Source organism: Etheostoma spectabile, chromosome 6 (genome assembly GCF_008692095.1).
Source record: "Etheostoma spectabile isolate EspeVRDwgs_2016 chromosome 6, UIUC_Espe_1.0, whole genome shotgun sequence".
Taxonomy (NCBI): Eukaryota; Metazoa; Chordata; class Actinopteri; order Perciformes; family Percidae; genus Etheostoma; species Etheostoma spectabile.
In genome coordinates this window covers 11,391,446-11,417,803 of record NC_045738.1, presented here as the reverse complement: position 1 = coordinate 11,417,803, position 26,358 = coordinate 11,391,446, and the positions used below count along the sequence as shown (strand labels likewise).

The 26,358-nt window shown below is 38.8% G+C and overlaps 2 protein-coding genes across 8 annotated transcripts; both read left to right on the top strand.

Annotated features, from left to right (window-relative positions):
* The first annotated feature begins 992 nt into the window (after positions 1 to 992).
* ptpn6 (protein tyrosine phosphatase non-receptor type 6) lies at positions 993 to 19,152 on the top strand. Of its 7 annotated transcripts, none has more exons than XM_032518688.1 (16): positions 3,064 to 3,549; positions 3,923 to 3,947; positions 5,630 to 5,752; positions 7,840 to 8,034; positions 10,863 to 11,046; positions 12,140 to 12,256; positions 12,535 to 12,663; positions 13,650 to 13,746; positions 13,877 to 13,956; positions 14,056 to 14,202; positions 14,657 to 14,788; positions 14,915 to 15,069; positions 15,734 to 15,801; positions 15,925 to 16,076; positions 17,166 to 17,230; positions 18,857 to 19,152. In XM_032518688.1, the coding sequence occupies exons 2-16, from the start codon at positions 3,940 to 3,942 to the stop codon at positions 18,951 to 18,953; spliced, it is 1,749 nt and encodes a 582-aa protein (XP_032374579.1). In that variant the 5' UTR covers positions 3,064 to 3,549; positions 3,923 to 3,939; the 3' UTR covers positions 18,954 to 19,152. The 7 variants fall into 7 exon arrangements, with proteins under 7 accessions (XP_032374580.1, XP_032374573.1, XP_032374579.1 ...); XM_032518685.1 differs by having other exon boundaries at positions 3,878 to 3,947; XM_032518684.1 differs by having other exon boundaries at positions 3,863 to 3,947.
* A 1,651-nt stretch (positions 19,153 to 20,803) lies between these two features.
* rbp5 (retinol binding protein 1a, cellular) lies at positions 20,804 to 26,146 on the top strand. The gene is made up of 4 exons (XM_032518851.1): positions 20,804 to 21,084; positions 21,475 to 21,659; positions 22,041 to 22,142; positions 22,942 to 26,146. Exons 1-4 carry the CDS (start codon positions 21,009 to 21,011, stop codon positions 22,993 to 22,995), a joined length of 417 nt encoding a protein of 138 aa, XP_032374742.1. The 5' UTR covers positions 20,804 to 21,008; the 3' UTR covers positions 22,996 to 26,146.
* The last annotated feature ends 212 nt before the right edge of the window (positions 26,147 to 26,358 follow it).

The following is a 26,358-nucleotide window of genomic DNA, read 5'->3' as shown; positions in this document are numbered from 1 at the left end:
ATTGTCATGAAATCGGGTGCAGACCTTCAGAGGATGGATTCTACTGACTTTAATAATCCTCTGACTTTTCCTCTTGCGTCATTGTGACATTTGTGGTTTTGAGTGAAAGATCTTGACTACTACTGGGTGGATTGCCATGAAATATGGTGGTCACTTAACCTTTTTATATAGTGCCATTATAGGTAAAAATCTCAATTTGTCCAACACTTAAGTTTATGACTTATAACTTTCATACTAATTATAATCTAATCAGCCTCAGCTGTACATTGTGTTAAGTGCAAATTAGTAAATGTCACCATGCTAACATGCTAAACTAAGATGTTACACCGTAAATAATCTGCATTTCACTTTGTAATTGTGAGCATGTTAGCATGCTAACGGCAGCATCTTTTGTTTTAATTATGGTTGTGGAGAGCACTGTCTAAGACATTAGTTCTAATCTCTCCCATAGGTGTTCAATTTAAGTGAGAGCTGTTGGCTGTGAGGGCCGTACCACATTTTATATTCATCAAACCATTCTGTGACCCCATTAGTAGTAGTATTTCTTTTGCACAATAAAATCAAGGCAACAGGTACATAACAGGAAAAAAGAGATTAGGAAGGCTTTGGGCTTATAGAAGGAATCTAACCTAAAGTAAAGAAAAATGTACAAACACAATTTAAAGTTTACACATTTATTAATATTTCCACTTTTGTTTAGTTTGTCACCCTTGCTTATGTAAGAGGTACTTCAGTGGGAGCTGATACCAGTTTAGAACAGCATTACTGTAACTGGAAAGAGCATGTCGTAGTTTGCATGCAAACTTGGAAAGACGAGTTGGAATTTACATGGAGGCAAATGTTGATTTGCAGGAGAGATAGCAGGAGAGCCTTCGCACATTGACGGGGGGAGATCCGGGGAAGAAGGGGACAAGAACAGGCACATTTTCTCTTGTAGATAGTAGATAGCCATGTCACTTCCAGGGCTCACAGATAAGTAAGAAAATTAGAGTAAATTATAGGGCGTGGGGATTGACTGGACTGGTAATGAATGTCTTATCTGGGGAGAGAGTTGGAGGCTAAACACGAGCGAGGCTGGGTACAAGTGAACAAAAAAAAAAGTAAGCACAGGGGAAGCTAACCTGTACTGTAACTGTAACCTCTCTCTCTCTGAGTTTCACTGTGTTTTAAAGGACAGACATATTGAACAGCAGCATAGACAATGACAGAGGAGAGACTGGTTTTAACCCATCACTTCCTTGTGCAGAAGATCTCGGACTGCCAGTGAGTTGGTACTGCAAGAGTCCCTACAATGTCTTTTAGGTGAGTGTCTTGTATTTCTTAGTGTATTTGCTAATGTAAAATCTTCCTCTGACCTGTAGCTCAACTTGTCTCCAGTCTCGTTTTGTTATGCTTTTGTGTCCTATGATTGTCTTTCAACATGTCCCCTTTGATGCACCTCCAGATGCATGTTTAATATTTCTGAACATTTTCTATCATATTGCAAGATTGCAATATGTCATTCCAAAACAAATGGAAATATTTGTTTTTGTACTACCTATTTGTAGATACGTGAAAAATAACTTTACTGCACTAATGGCAAGATAATACTAAATCCTAAAATGCCATCAAATAGTTTTCTGCATTGGTTGGCCACAATTGCTTAATACACCCATAAATATTAAAGGAGTAGCTAACAGGGTGAAAAGTTTTCTGACAGTAGACACATTTAAATTGTCTACCAGTCATATGGGTAACCCTTAAACAGGCCAAACAACATTTGGGAGAAGTGTGACCCAGATGCCAGAACAAAGTTCACAATTTCCCAGAGTCCAAATGACAAATGACAAATGATTTACAAAGATTTAAAAACGCAAAGAATTAAAATCCTCACATTCAAGACAGCACTGGACATGAGGATTCATTATTTCAACAGTGTTGCTATAATTATATGTCCCGTTTAGACAGAGGGTGGCAGGTACAGAACAACATGTACAGCTATTTGTTTCTGAACAGACACAATTTGATGCATTGCAACAGTCTGATGCATTGCAACACTCAAAAGAATGGTCATTGGTAGGAAACATTTTTGTTGTCACTCTGAGGCTGTGAGAAGTACGTGTGTGTGCCGTTTGCCACATTGCTCCTGCGTTATCCTGCAGCCTGAGAAGTGACGCTCCGCAAACTGCTGTAGCTTGCGTTAACCACGACGAACGACACCTGCAGTGCTGTGTGTGTGTTTATGTGTGTGTTTTGGGGTGAGGCTACAGTGTATAAATTGTTGTATAATAATTGTACTTTATAGTTGTATAAAGTTCTTCCACTTATTCTGAGCTTTTTGCTTTTTGCTCAAACACTGTGTTGTTGTCAGTGTTACATGTTTTTCTTCTAATTCTTCATGCATACTTGGACCAACACTATAAATAACTCTAAGTCAATAACTCTAAGTCTAATTAAAAGTTTGCTGTCTATTGAGGAAAGTCTGTTCAGAATCAACACTGTAGTTTCCAGTAATTCAAATTCTCCCTTTAAAACCTCTGTATTTCAATATGATTTGCAAGTTAAATGTTGATTGTCCCTGTGTGTTCCACAGGATATAAAATGTAAACTGTGCAAAGTAAACAAGCCTTCCTTAGTGGATTTTTTTTTTCATTATGGGGAAGCTAGTATCTCTCACAAGCCTCTCACACAGTTACACAATTGTAATGTCAGGGGAAAAAAATGATTACCTACTTAAATACCACTCAGTTGTAGTTTTAGAGTAAATGCCTCAACAGTCTGACAGATTCAGTTGCAAATGGTTTACCAGCTGAAAGCAGCTCATACACACACCCATATATAGAGGGGGGAAGGTTGAACTGTGAATAAGGAGGGTTTTGTGACTCTGACCTTTGTGTGTCACACGCGCACAACACGCGCGCGGCGCGCCACACACACACACCACACCACACACACACACACCCCACACACACACACACACACACACACACACACCACACACACACACACAACACACACCTGGAAGTAAAGAACAAACAGGCAACAGTAGAGCAGGGCAGTGGGGCAGGCAGAGGGAAAAACGCTTTGCAAATGTCTGACTGAGAGACAAAGTGTGGGCTTGAGGGCACAAAAAGCTCAAACTTTATATTTCATGGATTGTTTTATTTTTGTCACAAAAGTGGAATTACTCGACAGGCACTCTCGCTCATGATTCACCGATGAATGGAACAGTTTGAACCCTCCTTTCTGCTTTCTTTGTCGAGCTCTGCACAGAAAACTAAGTGATGGAGCATCAGAGAGCAAGTATCCAGAGTTTAAATCTACTTAAATATGAGTTTTTGTTTTGATCGACATAAAAACAACAACAGGACACGTCTCTATCTGTAGGAGGAATTACAGCCTGTCAGCTATTTTGGATCCTGTCTTGCTTTCAATATTTTATGAAAGGAGATGTAAAAAGGAAGGAAGGGCAGAGCGAGAGAGAGAACGACATCGAGAGGAGGGGAAATAGACGTATACTGTCTGAGTGTCTCTGCGAGTGTCAGTTGTTTTCAGAGGGAGCTGAGAAGAGTAAGTGTTTACCTGCTTTCTTGTTGGGACGGAGAGGGGCTGGATAGGAGGATGATTGGGTGGTGTGAAGCGTAGAAGGAGAGGAGGAGGAGAGTTTGGGTAGTTTGAGTTTTGTGATACAGAGAGATAGAGTTAATAGTTTTGATATTAGATACCGCTGTGAACGAGTTTTGAGTAAGTATGAAAAAGCAAAAGCATGAGAATGAAAGTGAGTTATGTTCTGTTTAGTGTACTTTTGTAACGTGAGGAGTGTTTAGGAACTGGGTGTTTCTTTATAAAAAAAATTTAAAAAGTGACTGCTTATGATTGTGAGTCTGCACATGTGCAGGTGCAAGTAACTCCCACCAATCACTCTTCTTCTTTTTGGACGCAGAGAAGTGAAGAGACAACATGGTTCGGTGAGTCAAGCCTCCCGCTGGACAATATAATGCTACGTTGTCGAATCTGGTTGTTCTCTGTGTTTTGTGCAAGGTGCAATGACTTCTCTGTTTCCATTCCTGCTCTTTCTTTCCCCAGCTGTCAACCCGTCCTGCCCTGTTCCTCTATCATGTGATCTGTAATGCGTTGTTCAGTGTCTGTTTGCGCAAAGAAAATGTGTCATAAAGGATGTTTTAGCTTAGTTGAGTAAGAGACCCTTTTTTTTTGTATCCTTATCATTTAAACTCTGTAAAGGTTCTTTACAATGTTCCCTTTACCTCGAGTTTCCTTCTGTGACTTTGCTGTTCAAATCTTCTTTAGTAACCCATTTTCTGTATGAAAACTCTCTTTTGGCAATCCAAAGCTGAAGGGAAAACACATTCAAGTGCAAACACAATGTAAATGTGCATACACAGGCTTTCTCACACTTAAAAATTGTATTCAGCTGTATTATTTTGTATATTTTAACCCTGAAATTGTGAAGAAAAAAATGAAATGATTTAACAACTCAATTTGAAATCGCTAGTCTAGGTTTCAAGAAAGCTATTGTAAAGAGAACTAGCCTACGGTTAATGCACATTTGGATACTTTTTGTATTAGTGACTGTTTCTAATGGCGGACTAGACTTTAAAAACAGGCCTATAGGTTTTTTTTCTGTTATAAGAGGCTTTGAGCCGAGCTTGACCAAAACAGATTTTTCCACCCTCCAGGAAATGATAAATAGTAGATATTTGGTCTGAACTGATGTAACTATATAACATTGAGTAACTGAAGTCCACTGTGTCGCTGAAAGGGCTTTCAACATGGAGCTTTTCTGGATTTCTTGGGTTATAGTATTGTAGATGTACAGTATGTTATTGTGGGATTCTATTCTCAATATCGGCCCATAATTGGGCCAATGGTAAATGTGTTGACCAAGGTGTAAATATATTGGTTTTATACAGTCTTTTGTAATTAAAAGTGTATTAAATAAAGTTTCATCCAGTCTATAGTTGGAGTTTGCTACAGAATGAGAAAGAAAAAATACTGTGTTTATAGTTTAATAAAGACTGTAAACCCTGAACTGGGAATTAAATGATTTTTTAAATTTAAGTTATCAATTAATTCATTGTTTCAGCAGAATTTCTTTTAAATAAACAAAATGACAAATGCTCTAGACAGTACAGCAATGTGTTCAAATTGATGTTAATAGGTTTTCAATGAAAAATGGATTAGGTAAAGGTAATGTTTACATTAACAAGACTTTAACTGGCAAATCATTTGCATGATTATAAGAAAAAAGTAAATAAGTAATTTACTTGTCCATTATGAGAATAATCAGAATAAGAATGATAAATAAGAATCATCATTTCAGAACTAGACAAGACTGGGCTGAGACCTGCCTCTCCTGCAGTGGAGATGTATTAATAAATAAACTATGGTTAGATTTCTATAAAAAAAAAGAATGAAAGAAAGAATATGTTGTATATTTATTTTATATTTTTTGTCTTTAAAATAACTATAACTGATCTTGTACTTTGACTAATGTGAGAAAATAAAGACGGTTTGTGTTCATGAATGTTTGTGTGTATGAAGGCGTACGTGTTTAAATTGATCAGATACAAGTCTTATCTTTGTGTGTAGGTTCAGTTATATTAATCATATACATGTGTTGTTGATGTAGGTGGTTCCACAGAGACATCACAGGCCTGCAGGCCGAGGAAATGCTGAAGACTCGAGGCATTCATGGCAGCTTTTTGGCTCGTCCCAGCAAGAAAAACGTTGGAGATTTCTCCCTGTCTGTCAGGTAATGATGTCTGCAAAAACACACCAAATCTCTTGTTTACTTTTCTATTTCCACAGTAGAGATAGTACTTTCCTTTCTTTTAAAATTGTGCTGTAAGCTCATCCATGTGGCTCTACCACGTAACGAACCTCAAAATACATAAACAAGAAATTGTGTTTAAAAAATTGCATTTATAAACATGTCAGTACAGATAAATGTTGATGCGTTATTAATCTAGCTCAAAAGTGCGGTTGGTTAAAATTCAAAAGGACTCAATGTCTCAAGTGAAATTAAAATACAAATGAATAAAATCATTTGTGCCAAATTAATGGTTGTTACTTAAAAATGCTAAAAGTAGAGTTCTAACCAAATGAAGAGGAGGTTCATTACTAAAAATAACCACATCATATCATTTGAATGAGATACAGTGAAATGTGATAAATGAAATGAGTGGTGCACAGTGAGCAGCTCTGCTTAAACATCCTGAGACCTCGTTTTATTTCACTGATAACAAGTTTTCATGTTTTTTCATGAGGTTTAACTGTTGCACAGTCTGTAGTTCAAAGAGGTAAAAGTTTAGATTTGTACTGATGCAGTAACGTTAAACCGAGTGACTCTTTTGAGCCAATGCTTCGCAGAGATATCTGGCTTATATTTATGTAGATGTAGAATACATTGTGAGAATTGCTGTTCCTATGTTACCGTTTCTGTTCTGATCTTTTAGGCAGGCGGCAGCATAGATGTTGACTTGGTTACTTTAAATGATGGAATGTATGACATCAATTAGGTATTGATCACAGTATTGTAAGTTGAAGTAAAAGTGTCAGTGAAATAGAAGCATTTAATGCTCGCCTAACCCTCCCACCATTTCTGCAATATAAAAAAATAAACACTTTCAAGCTTTTCTCTTTTTGAGACGTTTTTAAATGTTCATAGGAGGTCCTTTGTTTTTAAAGCTTGGCAAAAAAAGACTAGAAGGTTTATTCGTTTAGGGTGTGTGGCATAGACTGTTAATATTAAGATTGGCATAGACACAGAGCATGTGTGATGTCACTCATGTGGAGATCTGCTATGAGTCGTAGAGTTTGCCGTTACGGGCGCAGCCATCCTGGTTGCGGATGTAACGATTTAGATAAGAGGGAGGAGTGAGGGAGGAGCCACGTTACGTTACACACTTTCACATCATTGCCACGCCCTAAAACACCCCCTGCTTTATCGGCAATTTTAAAATCAATGGGACCATAATTAAAAAAATGAACATCATTCATTCTATTTCAGAAGACTTAAAACTAGCAAATGAGACCATAAACTCATTATAAAAATATTTACTGAGGTAATAAATCAAGTGAGAAGGTGGTCACTTTCTCGTAGACTTTTACATAAACCAATATCCTTTTGCAACCGCAAGTGTCGCCCCCTGCTCAAATTCAGATAGAATGCAGGTTTAAGTCACTTCCGCATTTGCAGCACTTTGCCGATCCAGATGCTTTGTCCATTAATATTAACAGTCTACGGTATGTGGTTACTTTGGCATCTGGTCCTTTGTCCAAGGTATATTTTACTTTAATCTTAGTGTTATTATTACTGGACATTGGATTATCTAACAATATTTGTCCAAATCAAGCTTTTCCCAAAAAACCTTGTACAGTAAAACTTCCTGGTCCTAACTAATTAGAGTAAACTCCAAATTGTTATTATTAGGCAGCCAGAGAACAACTGTACTAACTGCTGTCTTTGCCTCAGCTGAGAACACAGATTGCAGATCCTGAAAGCTTAACTGTACGTACTGTATGTCATACATAGCTTCTATACAATATACAGAAATACTGCATATGGTAAATATACAGTAGTAGATTTTTTTTTAAATTTAGCTCAGTGGGGATTAGCTGTCAAACCCTGAAACATTTCTTGTAATTTCGGCTTTTGAAACAAATAATCATAATAATAATAATAATAATAATAAGAAGAAGAAGAAATATTATTTGGCAGTTCAAACATTTGTGCCTAAAACTCCTGAGACCAAGATGTTCTCTTTACTGTCATCAGGACGTTTTTTGTCAAGGAAAAACGTTGATAGTTGGTGTGATCTGACTGTTTTATCTCCTCAGGGTGGGCGAGCTTGTGACCCACATCCGGATCCAAAACACAGGAGACTTCTATGACCTGTATGGCGGGGAGAAGTTTGCCACCCTGTCAGAGCTGGTGGAGTACTACACGGCTGAGAACGGCATCCTGCAGGACAAGGACGGCACCGTCATCGAGCTGAAATACCCCCTCAACAGCTCAGACCCCACCACTGAGAGGTCTGTGTACTCTTACTTGTCACTGTTGAACCCCCTGTAGGTGAATGTGACCCACACCTGCCGGCTTCTTTGGGCTGCCTCCACCTACACTCTCGGGTTTGGTGTCATAGTGTTTGGTTAGGTGATTAAGTCAACTATTGTCATCTGTGACGAAGATTATTTTCTTTTGCAGTTGTTTATTTACTGGGGATAATAATTGCCATTTGTAGGTTTGATATTCCATTGGGTTTAAATATTTTCCTCTAGGGAGGAGGTGCTTTATCTGAAGCCTCTGATGCTTTGGAATAATACATTTAGGTGTAATAACATCTTTGTCAGAATGTGAGTCAGTGAAAATAACACCCACACTCCAGACAAAAAGCGCCTGCAGCTGTCAAGACTTTATTCCTACATCTGCATCGCTGCTGCAGCTAATGGACTATATGTAACCAGGGTCAACATTTTCAGAGGTGGGAAGCAGCAAAGACAAAAAATAAATCTACTCCAGTGCTTTACTTAAGTACTTTTTTTATGAATATTCCATTGTGAGACTATATACTTTTACTCTGCTGCATCTAAGATGGAAATATTTTTTATATTAAAGATCCCCTCTAGACATGTTTAAAGGCATATAAAATACTCTGCATTTTATAGCAAATTGCTGTTTGATTTGTTTAAATAACATCTTCTCCTTCTCCCTTCTTGAAAAAATCCCAAAGCTATGAATTTGCTAATATTGTTTATTTCAAGGTCAAACATTCAAGTGAAGTAACTATAAGTAAAATGCTTTTTTTTGGGTGCAGGGGTTTTTTTAACTTTCAAAACCACGAAAGAACAGATAACAATAAAAAACCTTTACAAATAAAACTAGTGAATTCTGATAACGTTAGACCGAAAACAATGAGACTAAAATTCACTTATATTCCCTTAATAATTATGGGTCCTTGCGATCAGTGATTTCAAGGCTTTGTCTGACTCCTCATGGTGGAGAACAATCCATTAAGTGACAACAAACTTGCCGTGTCCAAATTCATGTTTGGTCATAACCGGTGATCAGAGAGACCTGTTTACTAATAAACAGATGTGGAGATTCTGGAAATAGTTTTCTCCCAGTGGATCATGCTTTTTACTGTAATGCATTCACTGTATCTGTCAGCTGTAACTAGTGGCTGCTTTGCAGATTACGGTTTTATGATCCACCTTCATTTTGATGATTCACCTATCATTTTGTTGAGAAGACTTTCTCTATTATGTTGTCAACTTTACAGGAACAACCTTGCTGTTGTTTGGATGCATTACAACTCCCAGACCTGAATATACATGGCTTTTTACTCAACAAAATATGAATTTATTTTTAGTCTTACTGACAGTCGCTGTCAGTAACAAGCAAGCATCACTGCTAAATGTAGCAGATAGATATAGATATACATATTTTCAAACGTCTATTTGCATGCAGAGCCAACCACATCAAAGTCTCAAGCTTCTGGTGATAAAAATCTCAATATGTTTGTCAAATGCAGTTGTACAAATACTTAACATTAGTGTTTGTATTCTAATTTGCTCATAATGGTAATTTGACTTCCATGAAGTTGCTGCTGGAGGTGGAGTATGATTGTTGAGTTTTTCTCCCAGCTGGAAACATTGGACAACAGTTGCTTAAAGTAGGTTAATGTTGAGTTGCACTCCCTATATGTGCAAGGAGGACACTACTTTCTATTGTGTGTGTGTGTGTGTGTGTGTGTGTGTGTGTGTGTGTGTGGTGTGTGTGTGTGTGTGTGTGTGTGTGTGTGACTGTGTACTTCAACCTAGCTGGAAGCTCTACCCTCTGCCCCCCCTCCCCCTCGTCCTTCTCTTTCTGTCAGTTGTCTAACTTCCCTTTTGTTGCTGCGGTTGGAAACTTTAAGTTTTGACACTTTTGAAAGCAATGGCCGGACCCTACATGTCTTCCTCTATTGCACACTCCATCATGTTCTTGCTCACTCGCTGTCTTCCTCATCTCACCCATTCTCTAGCCCATCTCGAAGCGGGATTACCCACACCTCAGCAGGTCACTTTGTTTAATCTCATGTATCTGGCGCCTTATCCCTTATCAGAAAAGAGGCCAAGTTAGGTCTGGTCATTAACTTGTTGCCATTAATGGCAGGTGGAACCAACCTGGCTGACTGTCCAGCACTTCATCATTTATTCCCCAGCACAGGCTCTTTTTTAGCTTCTGCAGAACTGCACGGACACCACTTTTTGTTGTTACTGCAGCCGCTTCATGCAACCCGCTGTAATAAAAAATAAAAAATGGTGGACTCTAATTTCAGTGTCTGAATAAGCATGCACCGTGATTTGATAAGTAAGTAAATCAAAGAACTGAATTATTAAAAGCATGTGTAGAAAGACATAATTCACAGTCTGTGTGTGTGTGGGGGGGGGGGGAATCTGTGGTTGTTACATATCGAAAGGGGGGGGGTGCAGGCTATAAATACTTTGTCCTCTTCAGCCACGAAATCTGTCATCAGAAATTTTCCGACCACAAAGCAGGAAGTTTAGAAGAAGAAATTGAGAACAGTGCCTTAAATTAACACACAACCCAACACGAGCCTTCACTAATTCACACAAGCTCCCCAAATGTACACACACTATTACTATTATTGTAACAACATCTGTACATGCTGTTTTTAACTATACACCCAATGCACCTGACTCGGCTGTGGCTTTGTACTCACTGTATAGTGAGCACAACAGTCTAGTGTACCACATCAGTGAGTGTCTGACAACCGCTTAGCCTTGAATAGACTTCTAAATGTAATTCACAGTCATAGCTCTAACAAATTTGAACCATCGGTGCCTTTCTGTCGCAGGTGGTATCACGGTCACCTGTCTGGGCCCAATGCAGAGAAGCTGCTCGGTGCACGAGATGAGTCGGGGACCTTCCTGGTCAGAGAGTCACTGTCCAAACCAGGGGACTTTGTCCTGTCGGTTCTGACGGACGAGATGAGCAAAACTGGAAAAAAGAGGGTCTCCCACATCAAGATAATGTGTCAGGTGGGCATTTGTCCTCGTGTGTGTTTCGGGGTGTGACCTTGTGTGTGTGGCATGCGAGATAATGCATGCATGAAACTAGGTGTTGTATTTTGGTCAGTCTTGTGCTTTGAATATACACAATTAGGAGTCCCCGAAAACAGATACACATTATGTAAAAAAGACTGAGGGGTATTCCCACAGTTGTGAAATGCACTTTGAAATAGATATAAAGTATCATTTTCCCTGTCTTACGCAATAAAAGACTGTTGCTCATATTTCAACTGTGCAATTGTTCATAAATGTCAGGCACAGTTTTACTTTAGATGTTCACCAACAGTTGTTCTAAAAAAACAAGCAATACCTAAAACCATAAACTGTATACTGGTATTAATACACTCATGGTGAATGGCTGCTAGTGATGTACAGCGTACAGCAACAGGTCACACATCTCAACCTCATTTTCATAGACTATTTTTCCATCATCATCAAGGCTTTTGCATTGTATTTTAAGCTGTGGTTTACCTCATAGAAAACACAGTACAGGCCTCATTTAAATGGAAGCCATTGTTTTTTGTGCATGTTTTTTGTGTGATTAATGTGAGATTAGTGGAAGAGTCACGAAAGCCTTTACATGAGCACGTGGCAAAGATTAGGTTAGTTTCCCAAACCATACTCGGCTCTAAAGAGTCTTTTAACTGCTGTTGGTACCAAATAAATACATCACGATACATTTATGTGTTTTACTCAAAGGAAATACATGTTATGGCCAGTAAAACTGTGTCACTTATTTGATTTGAAGTGTTGGAAAACAGTCAAGTATTATACTTTGAGTTTTGGCTGAAACAAGTTACAAGAACACTACTCTTTGGGAGCTATTGTAATCTTTTCTATAATTACTGTATTTATTTCCATTTCAATTAAAGGACATGTACAAATGATTGTGCTAATACAAATACTTGTTTATTCTCATTTATTAAAATACCCTTCTTTTCATTTTGAGCATGATTGCTTTTCTATTGAAACTATATTTTTTACTCCAGGCAGTTAAGCACAACCTCTCGGTATGTGTGTTTATCCAGACTGATATGTTGTATGTTTTTTTGTGTGTGTTCAGAATGACAGGTACACAGTGGGAGGTTCAGAGATGTTTGACACACTGACAGACCTCGTGGACTTCTACAAACGCAAAGGCATCGAGGAGATCTCTGGGAACTGGGTGTATCTCAAACAGGTGAACTGATCTTTCTCACATCCGAACATGTCAGAATTAGTTTTTTACCACAAATTCAACAACATGTAAAAAATAGCTGAGGTGTGAAAAGTAGAAATAGTTTTTTGTGATTAATTTTAAAAGATGAGCTGCATAGCCCAAGGTTAGGAAATATTACTCACAGCTTTGTCTCATTGTGGCCTTACTGATGATGATGACAATGTTGTGCGATACGTTCATTGGCTCGACTTTTTCTTTCATCTCTATTATGAGATTGTTCTTCTCTCTGTCCACTGCAGCCGTACTACTCCACCAGAGTGAATGCAGCAGATATCGACAGCAGAGTGCAGCTGCTGGATCAGACCACACAGCAACAGCAGGACGGCGACGGAGAGAAGAGCAAGGCCGGCTTCTGGGAAGAGTTTGATGTGAGATTTGACCCAGCTTCGGTTATCTATAATGTGACTGTTTCTTCCCATGATGCTTTTATCTATGGTGTAAGAACCACAGTGTTCTCCTTAGGTTGGAAAAACGAAATTATACATTAAACATCGTGTTTCAGATTGCAGATAAGCTTTTAACGTTTCATTTCACTTATTTCACTTACTTCCTGACTGTGGGCAGAGTAATTAAACTACCATCTTGTGGTGGTGGAACACACTATGTCCCAATGCCATATTACATAATGCCTCACAGCATGCATGTAGTGCACCGGAAGAGTGACTAAACTTACTTAAACCACTCACAAAACACTAACAACACACTTGATTTTTGAGTGAAAGGAACAGGAATAGATGCAAAAAGGCAATGGAATAGATGCTAATTTAGAGGACCACTGTGAAGGATTTAGTGACATCTAGCTGTGAGGTTGTAGATTGCAACCAACTGAATACCCCTCTCCTGACCCGTTTTCTTTTCCAAGCGTGTACAGTAGTAGAGTATTATGAATTCTTAATCTTAATCGTGTATAAAATGTCAGAAAAGTCCAAGGTGCTCATTTTGTCCTACCATTGCCCAAACCCCCAAGATATTCTGTAAAACATTTAAGACAAAAACAATGATCCCTTAAAATCAGGAAGCTGGAAGTGGGGAAAGTTTGGCATTTTTGCTTAAAAAAAAGACTTAAATGATTATTGAAATAGTTGCTGTTTAATTTTCAACTAATCGATCAATTGATCGATCGTCTCACCTCTAGTGGGAAAACAGATCCAGTTTCTCTTTGGGAAGTATTAATTGTAGTTGCACTATAAAGTCACAGTGGGATTGACAGACTGTAAACTATGTTAGATATGTAATATTTATACGTATATGAATAGCAAAAGCAGTACACTGTCATAATTAGTATATAACTGTTTAATAACAGTATGTAGTCTCAATCTAAGACTCAGAGAGTCATCTCTCTCTCTCCCGCCAGGCTCTTCAAAAGTTTGAGGCGAAGGTGAAAAAAAGCCGAGAGGAAGGCCAGAGGCCTGAAAATAAGAGCAAAAACAGATACAAGAATATTCTTCCTTGTGAGTTTTTAATCTTCTCAGTATCATTATTCTCTAAATTAACCAAATCTTATGACACATTTGATAGTACTGACACTAACCAAATGTTCTTGTTTTCCCTCTGTTTCTTCACTCCGCTTCTTCTCACAAGTCAATGACACCAGGGTCATCCTGCAGGACACTGATCCTGACGTTGTGGGTTCAGATTACATCAACGCCAACTACGTGAGAGTAAGTCTCTGACGTTTCTGGCCTCATAGTAACACAAAATGACAAAAACACAAAGTGTGTTTATTTAGCAGCGTTCATTAGTTCCCTGTGTGTTTGTAGAACACCCTGTGGGAGTCTGGAGATCAGAAAGTTTATATCGCAACCCAGGGGTGCCTAGCAACAACTGTCAACGATTTCTGGCAGATGGTATGGCAGGAGAACACAAGGGTGATCGTCATGACAACAAGAGAGGTCGAAAAAGGGCGGGTCAGTATCAAAACAGCAATCGTGAAAGCAGAATGGATCTTTAAGTGTTTGTTTTTTTAAATACTGAAAGTATGCTACTCTCAAAATGCCAAAAGAAAAGGGCAAAATACGTGCTCTGTTGTTTCTTGTTACAGTTTTCATATTGCTGTTGTTAAAATGTTAAGCCCTTTGAGAATGAAACTGTAAGTAATAATCACACAAATAAATCAAAATTGACCTGACTCAAATTCACACACTTTTTGACTTTTGCAAAGTTCAGTTGAGTTAACGTATTGCCACCACAATGAACAGTAGAAGGATTCGGCCTTGGTGAGCTTGGTAAACATAATAAATATAATACACAAAGTACCATAAATATGAAAAACGGGCTAATGTGTACTTTAAAGTGCAATAGGCTGCAATTTGAGGTCAAGCCAACATTGAAAATGTGCAAATACTATTTATCTCTGTGCAGAATAAATGTGTGCCATACTGGCCCGACCCTCAGAGCTCCAAGGAGGTGGGTCCGTACGTGGTGACATTTCAATCAGAGAGGGAAGCTGCTGATTACAAAATCAGAGTTTTGGAGATCGCTCCTGTGAACAAGGTAACCTCCAAACTTCAAACTATTACCTCACTGCACTCACTCGCCTCTGTGGTATTTGCTTTGCTGACGGAAAGGTTTCACCGTAATGTTATTATTCTAATCCTGCAGTTATTTTCTTTTTCCCAGCCAAAACTGTCTCGAACCATCTGGCACTACCAGTACTTGAGCTGGCCTGACCACGGCGTCCCTCAGGAGCCAGGCGCTGTCCTCAGCTTCCTCAGTCAAGTGAACAATAAACAGGCGGAGTGTCCTGACGCTGGACCCATGATTATCCACTGCAGGTACAAAGGCAACTGTAGAGCCAAATGCCTGATGGGGTGGCGACCACATGCAATGATTGTGGAGCCCCCGGAGCTGAACGTGCAGACACTAAATTATTTATTGTTGTTGAGATGCTGTTACATGTCCCCAAATTAGTAGCGACACCTCTGCATGAAACCTGCATCGAAGCTAAAAGCAGACTTAAACTGTACAGGTGCGTGCTTCATTAGAGAATGTCATGAAACACTTCACAGCACTAAGTTTACCAGGATGAGGTTTCATCATCATAAATTAGGTGATAACACTAGAGGTTTAAGATTAACTTACATTTTTCAGAAATTAGACTACTGGTGGAAGTACAACAAAGGTTTTGAGTCAACTGACAGTTTATTTACTTTTGGAATTTTCCTTGTGTGATATAACTAATACTGAGGCCTCTTGCACTGTTTTAAAACTTGTTTAAATGATTATCTGACCCTTGTGTAAGTATTTTGGTATGTAAGCATGGTCACAAAGTTGCACAGCGTAAATAGGCATGTTAGCATTCGTGTTTGTGTTAAGATTTAGCATGTAGTAAAGCCTAGCATGGCTGCAGACTTTAAGTTGTATTAGGACAGTTAATGATGTTCTGTTTCTTTTGATGGAAATATATTTTAACTTTTTTTCTTCTGTGAATTTGTGCAGTGCTGGAATTGGTCGAACAGGCACGATTGTGGTGATCGACATGATCCTCGAGACCATTGACGCTATAGGTAAAAAAAAAAAAAACGTTATTGAAATAGGTTTGGGGTAAAAACAAAACATTCAAAATACATGGTTTGTTTTCCTTTTTTTCATACCACTTCCATCCAATTCTTTCATATCTCACCCTGTAGGTCTGGACTGTGATCTTGACATCCCGAAATACATCCAGATGGTGCGTGAACAGCGCTCTGGCATGGTGCAGACAGAGGCCCAGTACAAATTCATCTACCTGTCTGTGTCTGAGTACATACAGACCACCAAGGCCAAAGACAGTGCCTCCATGGTGAGCAACAGGGGTAGAAAATCTAGAGAGAAGACAAAGCAATTGGTCTTTTCTTGTGGTTGAAATATACAGTGGCTTGAGAAAGTTTACACACCCATGCTAAAGTTGATTAAAAAGAGGAATACAAAAATATATTTGGAAATTGATCTTAATGCCTTTATTCAAAAAATGTAGGACAATCCAACCTTTTAAGGACACCAATTTTCTTTACAAATGAATAATGTACAAATAAATAAATGTTCTTCTTTAAAATACAGGGGCATAATACACACCCCTATGTTAAATTCCAGTAGAGGCAGGCACATTTTTAATTTTAAAGGCCAGTTATTTCATGGATCTAGGATACTATGCATCCTGACAAAGTTTCCTTAGCCTTTGGAATTAAAATAGCTCCACATTAAACCTAGAGATAGGCATGGGGAACTTTCCATAAGATCATCTCTCAATGCAAATCAAACCAGCTATTAAACTAACTGAAATAAAACCATGCCAATCTCTATTTATGGTGAAGGGAATGTGATGATGGGTGGGGCTATTTTAATTCCAAAAGCCAAGGGAACTTTATCAGGATGCATAGTATCCTGGATCCATTAAATAACTGGCCTTTAAAAATAAAAATGTGCCTGCTTCTAAGGGAATTTAACATAGGGTTGTGTATACTTATGTATTATATCATACATTATACATTATTCATTCACAAAGAAATTGGTGTCCTTAAAAAGTTGTATTTTCCTAACTTTTTTTAATTAAGGCATTAAGATCGATTTCCAAAAGATGTTTTTTAAATCGCCTTTAGCATGAGTGTGTGTACTTTCTCAAGCCACTGCAGATTGATACAGGAAAAACAGGACAATGTTTCAATAAAATAAAGCAGAGATATACATGTTAATACTTTACTTTGGTTGCCGATTTGAACACCACAGGCCAGCTTGTTCAATATCAACAGAATGATATGTTATCAGAGAATGGCTTGTGAAAGATGAACGTTGACCCAGAGACAGAAAACAATGAACTACTAAACCAGTTGCATGACCTCTCTCTATGTTTGAGTAATCATCAAATGATATGTCTCTGTTCTCTCTTCCCCAGGAAACCGAGACAGAGTATGGAAATCTAACACTTAAACACCCACCAGCGAGCAGGAAGGCCTCAAAGTGAGTGAACGTGTGTGTGTGTGTGTGTGTGTGTGTGTGTGTGTGTGTGTGTGTGTGGTGTGCGCGCGGTGTGTGTGTGTGCGTGTGTGTGTGTGTGTGTGCGTGTGTGTGTGTGTGTGTGTGTGTGTGTGGTGCGCGTGCGTGCGTGCATGCGTGAGAGTGTGTGTGAATTGGATGTCTCTAAAACCTTCACATTAGTCCTCTAAACTTCACACAGCCGCCCTACTTTCTTTAAAACAGCACCATCTTCAGCCCAGGCAGGATGCATTGTAGTTGCTGCGGAACTCCACCTCAATTTCATTGGTTTTCATTCTGGGCAAATAACAAAAAAATATTCATTTGGGTCTTTTTTCTTTAAAAAAAAACAGAAGTCTAGTTTAACCATTGCAGTTTTTTTAAAGATTATTTTTGGCCATTTTAGGCCTTTATTCGACAGGAAAGCTGAAGACATGAAAGGGAAGAGTGAGGGGGAATGACATGCAGTAAAGGGCTGCAGGTCGGAGTCGAACTCTGGCCCTCTGCGTTGAGGCGTTAACCTCTACATATGGGCGCCCGCTCTACCAACTGGGCTATCCCTAACTACTCTAGTTTTACAGACTAGCGGCTCCAGTAGGAGCTATAGTGACACCTTTGGCATAGAAGATAAAATGAAAACTTTCTATGTTTACATGGTCACCAGTGAATAAGTGTTGCACTTCTATAAAGATGCATGACACACAAGAGACAGATTTAAAAAACAAACAATGAAAATCACAGATTGAGATCTGCTGACTTTTAGTCTCTAGTATGGCCTCAAGCTGCAAAAATGTCCTACAATTCCCATAATGCAACTCTTTCCTTAGACCCCTTGCTGATATCATCAGGGTTAATCTATCAGACTCAAGAACATAATGTTTATATAATATAGCACCTTTTACAGAGCAAAGTCACAAAGTGCTTCAAAAGAGTCAAATTGTTAAAAACTAAGACCAAAAAAAATTAAAAAGAAGCAATAAAAAATAAAACCATAAATCATAAAAATAAAACTTAAAAGCAAACAACATTCAAACATAAGACAAATGCCAGTTTAAACAGGTGAGCTGCTTTTTAAAAGCATACATAGCATGATCAAACCAAACAACTAGATTTCTGAGATTAGACTGTACAGCTGAAGAAAGGGACCCCAAACACTGTGAAACATTGAAAGCTGTGGTAGGAACAATAAGGTTTTATCTGTGTAGTGCCCCTTTAATGGACAACAGAGGTAAACAAGACGATCAAATTATTGTGAAGTGTTTTTGTGACCTCTGAGCCAGGATGCCACTCATGTATGAATTGAGTAATGTTCTAATTAGCCAATTAGGAAATAAATAAAACAGCACACAACCCTAAACAATTCAGCCTGAAAACTGTAAACTTTGACCCACTTGGAGCTCCGAACAGTTGGCAGCTTTGAGTGACTGATTCGTGGTTGGTTGGTCTGTTTAAATCGTTCTCATGCAGCAGCCCTGTTCCTTAACCTCTCCTGCAGTGTCTATGGTTCACTTCTAACGAAGCTGTGTCTAATCAATGTTGGCTGGTATATAAAAATCTACAGGATTGTATCTGAAGAAATCCTTGATCCGCATTTTCTTCGTCTCTTTCCAGAAACAAGGAGGACGTTTACGAGAATCTGTCAAAAGGAAAGAAAGATGTGAAGAAGCCAAACTCAGACAAGAAAAGCGGCTCTGTGAGGAAAAGATAGAAGAAGGTTTTATCAAAGTAGGTCATGTTGTTATATTTATGCAGAAAGTCTTTTCTTAAAGAATTTGTATTTTAGTGGAGATAAAATAAAATGACTGTTTGAAATTAGAGACAAGATTACTGGTTGACATCTGATGTGGCACATGAATTCTTGGTTGAAGTGTTTGTTAAGAATAAAGTCAGAACATGTGTGAACTCTTTGTTGTGTAATTATCTTTTTTTCAGTTATTGGAACAGACACCATGTTTGTGGGACGCTTCGATATTTAGGACGGAAGCTACTTTGTTTTATAAGCTCTGTAGCGGTTTTTGCAGCAGATGTAAAGCTGTAAAATTGATATAATTAGTTTTTTAGCGCTCTAGATAATATTTTATATCTAGATTCAAATTAATCCACAGGAGTGCTTCAGGACCAGGAGATGAATATAAGAGTGTTCATAATTTAGTGTTTAGGAAAGACAAAATGTCAGCTCAACTATAGCCTACTTTGGGCAATCTGATAAACATTTGACAAACTGTCAAATTGTATCCACTTTTATGTTAATCTTCTGTTATATGTGCACTTCTGTTTATGTAGGCCTATGTGCTAAACCAACAAAAGAAATAGCTTCTATTTTTTTTTTCACGTTAACACCCAGATTTTTACTAATTTCTTTTCCCTTTCAGACCAGGAATTCACCAATCCTTCTCCTCTATCATACCTGAAATATGCGACTACCTTTCATATGGAGATTTTCACCTTTCTCAAATGTCAGCACCTCCCAAAAAACACAGATAAGGCTGTTCCTAAACAGACTGACTTGACAAGTCTTTGGAACACTCACACCAGACAGTCTGGTGTTATTGAAGGTTTGATAACATTATCGTATTTCAGACAGTGATTTAGTCCTCAGTGTCGACTGTGGTTTCCAAGATCAAGGATTAATTTTGAACCTCAACTTTTAAGTCCTTACAGTGCACAACACAAAATGGATTTTATTACATCCACAAACTCGATCTGCGGCTGAACCTTGTGGTAACAAGGACTCTACTACATCAGTAATGTCCATGGCAATATGTTAAATATGTTTTGTCAATCACAAAAATGCTCACCTAATCAAACTCATCCATTCAATTTTGAAAAAAATCTTTGCCTCCTGCCTTGAGATAACCCGGTGGTGGGAAGTAAACTAAGAACATGTAACTCAAGTACTGTACAGTTTTGAGGTACTTGTACATTACTTGATACATATACATCGACTCCAAAACCGTTCAGAAGTTCATTCTACTTTTTACTCCATTGTTTATTTGATAAACTATACTTACCAGATTTTGATTAGGGATAAAATATAATCAGCAAATAAAGTATGCTGTATTATTATAGGTTTATTGATCACTTGATGATTTATCAAGTGCATAAGAAGACCCAATTTTACCAGCGGCAACATAAGTGTAGGGCAACCAGCCTACATATTATTTCATCAATAATCATAATCCCATTGCCTTATATAAACATTCTGAAATTGGCCATTCTGCATAATGTGTACTTTTACCTTTACCTTTGAACTTTTAATAGGCTATATGTTGATGCTAATACTTTTGTACTTTTACTTAAGTTTGACTGTACGGTTTTTACTTGTAACAGAGTATTTCAGGCAACACACAGTGATTACTTCTTCCACCAGTGAAATGACTTCAATGATACAACAATACAATTCAATACAACAAAGGAGCAAACACAATTGTGTAAAATGTTTCTACTCAGTAGGATACATCTTCCCCCCACCCACCACATGTTTAGGGATCCGAAGGACCGCCTCTGAAACTGATCCCTCTGAGTAAAAGCATTGCTTAATCGGGTCCTTCTGCAAAAACTCTCAGCCTCAGGGACGAGCAGCCTGCAGCATAGAAACACCGGGCAGCAGTCTTACGTTACTCGCCCCAAATAAAACGCTGCGTAATAAAACGGAATTCAAACACGGCGGCAGCAAACCTAGGGATCCACACTCGACTCGAGAAAATAAAGCAAGAAGGAGAAGTAGAGATTTCAGCTTTTCTGGAGTTTTGGAAGGAACAAAATGTCTAAACCTAATTACTCCGGCACGTTTCATATGGTGGATCAGGTTAATATGGACGCCTACCTCGCAGCTTTAGGTAAGACTCTTTATGTGGCATTATTGTAGCTTATAAAGCTGGTACCCTTAAACTAATTCTAATTCTCTTTATTAAACCCCTCCACATTCCGACGTTGTATGCCCATTTTATGTGTAGCCTACTCTTGTATATCTTCGTTGCTTTAAGACATTTTTTAAATCTTAAGTCATTGCTTTCATAATGTGGATCATCTTCATTTCCAGCTGCACACCAGTGAAATGAAATCACCACCATGTCCTTTCTATGATCCCACACACACACACACACACACACACACAAACGGGTGTATCCAGTGTCTGCACTGAGTGTGACAAGACAAAGCTTTCCTTTAATAAAACAACAATAACGTGTGTTATATTTAATTGCATTATTAATTATATTCTTTCTTAGATATTAATTTTGCCCTGAGGAAGATTGTGTGTCTGTTGAAGCCCTCCAAAGAGATCAGCCATGAAGTGGCCACAGGGGCCATGAAGATCCGCACTCTCACCACCTTCAAGAACTTCAACATGGATTTCACTATCGGAGAAGAATTCACTGAAGACCTGAGACCAGTGGACGGTCGTACCTGTCAGGTGTGTGGTGGGGATAATGTTGTTGTTGTTGTTATTGTTCTGAACATCGACTTGTTCTGACATGCGCACAGGCTTGCTGATACTGTGAGTTTACAGTATCATAACTTGTTATACAAGTTGGTTGTGTTTGTTTTTAATTCGGAATGTCTGTGCAACGCTATCCAACCTACTGCTGGGTTTTTGGGCTGTAACCACCATTCAGGAAACAAGTGCATGAAAGAGAATGAGCAGCATTATCTTACATTAACCAAAACAAGACAAATGAGCAAACGGAAGCAAATGAAAAGAGAGGTTTTGAACTTATGGACACCCTTTTGCAATGCACAAAGACTCGTGAGCTACTTTATATACTAACTGCACAAAATCTCTGTGCCCATGCAGACTACAGTGAGCTGGGAAGGAGATAACCTGGTTTGTGTGCAGCGAGGAGAGAAAGATGGACGAGGCTGGACACACTGGCTGGAGGGTGACAAGCTGCATTTGGTAAGGATGTATGGATGGAGTGAAAGGAAGTGAGGAAGAGGCCAAAACAGCGGGAGAGAGGGATATGGAACAAAGAGAGTAGAAACATAGTAGGTAAATGAGGGAGGGCATGCAAATAAGACAGGCTTTGTGCATGCTGAGGGGGAATAGTAGGACCCTGCACTGCAAAGGAAGGCAAACACAAAAGAAGAATAAGGCTGTTGAATGCACAGCTTGATAAAGTGTAACAATTACCACAGGACCAAGGTAGAAGAATGGTTTAACATTTTGGTTGTAAAAGAGTTTAAGATTACAGATAATCTGTCAGCGCTTATTAAGACTTTAAACAATCCGCATTGTTCAGATAAATAACTCTCGCAGGATTTCTAATACCTCTGTTGCAGTTAGGACAAAGCAATGTGTTGTTGAAGTCCAACCTCGGGAGAATTGCAAAAGAAATGCCAGCGGGGATCAGGTTCTAAAATGGTGGATTTTAAAGGTTACACAAAGCAAGAGAAGGGAGCAGCGAGAGAATAATAAAGAGTTAATGAGTAAGTGGTAAATTGGAGGAGGCAAAGGGGGGAGTAGGTTCAATGGAAGGAATAAGTAGATGTTGAAAGAGTGGAAGATTAATTACTAGGTCAAAGGATGTGGAAGGGGTGGGGGGTTTGAGGATGGGAAGGTATTTTGGATACAATCCCAGGTTTGTGTATTACTCATTAACAAGTCCTCTGACGTGCCAAACTGTCCTACTAATTCTTCCTATTCATTTACACCCCCCTCCTTTCTTTCCTCTTTGATGTTTCTTTCCTCTCTGCAGGAGATGAGAGTTCAAGGTATCGTTGCCAAGCAAGTCTTCAAGAAGGCTGATTGAAATAAGTGAAAATCTGTTTTCGTGAAATTATTAAGAGAATACAGTTAAAGGGATACTTTGCCTATTTTCATCTAGCTTTGTACCATAGCAATGTGGGTACTACTATGTGTAAATGAAGCGTTATTATGGAACCCACGCAACTTCTAGGGCATGACCCGCCCTTCAATAGCATTCACACTCTACTATTGGCCAGGCGTCCATGCTTACGCAATGTAACGGAACCCAATTTCTTCAGGTCCTAACCACTGACCAGTCGGCTATCCTAACCTAAACTACTAGAAGTCAATGCCTAGCCCCAGCCAATCTGGCTGCATTGTAGGGCGGGACTTGCCAAGAAGTAGCGTGGGATCCATAATAATGCATAAGGAACTATGGTAAACTTCCCCTTGATCTTGCCGGCTCCCAGATCTCCGTGCTCATCTGCCAGCAAAACGCCAGCGAAAGATGCATTTTGCTGCCCCTCTCTCTCTCTCTCGCACTAATTTAGACAGAACTAAGTTTAAACTGTGAAACTAGACAGTGCTGATCGAATAAACAAAGACATACAACCAACTCACCTAGATGTTTTTCAGAAATATCTTTTATCTTACCGTAGTCATATGGAAAAAGTTTGGGCACCCCTGAAAATTCCCATGATTTTAATTTATAAACAATTGGGTGTTTGGATCAGCAATTTAATTTTAATCAATCAAATAACTGATGGACACAGTAATATTTAAGTAGTGAAATTAGGTTTATTGGATTAACAGAAAATTGTGTAATGTGCATCAAAACAAAATAGACAGGTGCATTAATTTGGGCACCCCGACAGGAAGAGAAAAAAAACAATCACAATTTTCAGTCAAGCTTCCTTTTGCAAAAATCACAGCCTCTAGACGCCAGTAATGAGTGTCTGGATTCTGGATGAAGGTATGTTGGACCATTCCTCCTTACAAAACATCTCCAGGTCAGTTAGGTGGGATGGTGGCCGAGCATGGACAGCCCGCTTTAAATCATCCTACAGATGTTCAATGATATTCAGGTCTGGGTACTGGGATGGCCATTCCAGAACATTGTACTCGTTCCTCTGCATAAATGTCAGAGTAGATTTCGAGCAGTGTTTTGGGTGTCTTGTTGAAATATCCAGCTCCGGCATAACTTCCTCTTTGTGACTGACTCTTTAACATTATTCTCAAGAATCTGCTGATATTGAGTGGAATCCAATGAAACCCTCAACGTTAACAAGATTCGCAGTACCGACACTGGCCACACAGCCCCACAGCATGATGGAACCTCCACCAAATTTTACTGTGGTTTAAGTGTTTTTCTTGAAACGCTGTGTTCTTTTGCCACCACGCCGCTTGTTACCACCAAGTAACTCAATCTTTGTTTCATCAGTCCACAGCACCTTATTCCAAAATGAAGCTGGCTTGTCCAAAAGTGCATTTGCATACCTCAAGCAGCAAGCAGCAAGATGATGTTGTAGGTCTTTGGAGGTGGTCTGTGGGCTGTTTTTGACCGATCTCGCCATCGCCGCTACGATATTTTACTTGGCCTGCCACTCCTGGCCTTAACCCTAACTGTGCCTGTGGTCTTCCACTTTCTCACCATGTTCATCACAGTGGACACTGACAGCTTACGTATATAGCTTTTTGTAGCCTTCCCTTAAAACAAAATGTTGAACAATCTATGTTTTCAGGCCGTTTGAGAGTTATTTTGAGGCCCCCATGTTGCCACTCTTCAGAGGAGAGTCAACAAGAACAACTTGCAATTGGCCACTTAAAATACCTTCTCATGATTGGATGCACCTGTCTATGAAGTCCATGAAGGCTTAATGAGCTAACCAAAACAATTGTGTGATCCAATCAATCAGTGCTAAATAGTTACAGATATTCAAATCAACAAAATGACAAGGGTGTCCACATTTTTGCATTTTCACATCTGATTTAATTTCATATTGCTACACTAAATATCTGTGTCTGGAAAATACCCCAGTAGTTAGCTTTTATTAGAAAATAAATGGCATGCAACTGTGATCATTTTCTTTGATGACAGAGTAAAATATGATGCAGCCTCGGAGGGGTACACTGTAGCTGTAATACAAGATTGTTTGCCACCAGCCGGTGGCCATTTTATATCTGTGAGGTGCTCGTTCGAGATGAGCCAGGCCGGCGCAGTATTGATCAACTCCGGCGTTCTCAATGTAGGCTGTCAGTTGAATGGCGTATTGAACTAACGTTAACAATCAATTAATCATAGATAGCTAAATCTAGATTTCACAAATTTCAGTATTACAGTTATGTCGTAAACCATTTAAATCTGAGAATGCTCAACTAACATCTGCACTCGAGAAGAGCTGGTCCGACTCGACTGTCATTGGCTATGACGCGTTATGCCATAAATCGATTTCATCTGAGTGTAAGCGACTCAAATCTGCACTCGCCTCTCAATGGGCAGTGACACCCCTAACCTACTGCAAGACCAGGCAAGCCCAGGGCATGCTGGGAAACGCCTGCCTCTCAGCTGATCTAACAGCTGATTGGTTCAGAATTGACACAACATGATGACGTTTTATAGAAACTTATTGTTTTTGAATTGGAGGGATTTTAATTGCTATTTGTCTGATTTTAATGGCTCATTCTGTACAGAACACATGTAGTGTGGCTGATAGTGACATTTAGAAATCGGAGAGACTAAATTCGTTAAGATTATGTATAATCTACAGTCTGTTGTTTATTATCATCAGCAACAGACTGCATGTAGAACATTTTACAGCTACTCTGTTATAATAAAAACTGTAGACTGTGTACAAGCTGATAAATGGGTCTGATAACATTTTGTTACAGCGGAATCAGACCTAACGACGTAAAAGCGGCTGGACTTAACTGCGTTTTTTTTGTCACCACCCCCGGCTGCTGCTACTTTACAGGTGAGGAGCAATTCATCTTAAACGAGCCTACTATGTCACCCACTAGCAGGAGCCTTTCTTGTTTTGATGCGTTGCAGTGCATTCTGGTAGTTGTAGGCAAAAGGAATACAGCCCCTTTCCTAAATTTTCTCTGGCCTTGTAGCACCAATTTAAAAACAGCCAAGTTTTATGAAGAGACCCTTTTTCCATTGGTAAAATACTTCTTTAAGGTTTTGGTACATTTTAATCATTTTTATATATTTTCATTATTATAATCAACATTATTTTGAAATATCACATTAAGACCAAATATCTGTGAAAAATAGTGATTTGTACATTGTAATTGCCTCTGTCTGATGGTACTAACTGAGAATGGCTTGTGAAAACATTCCCTATACACTTGCTTATATTGCAATATCTTTATATGTATTATATATCGATCTTTACAATGTTATAAACAAATCTGTCAGATGTCT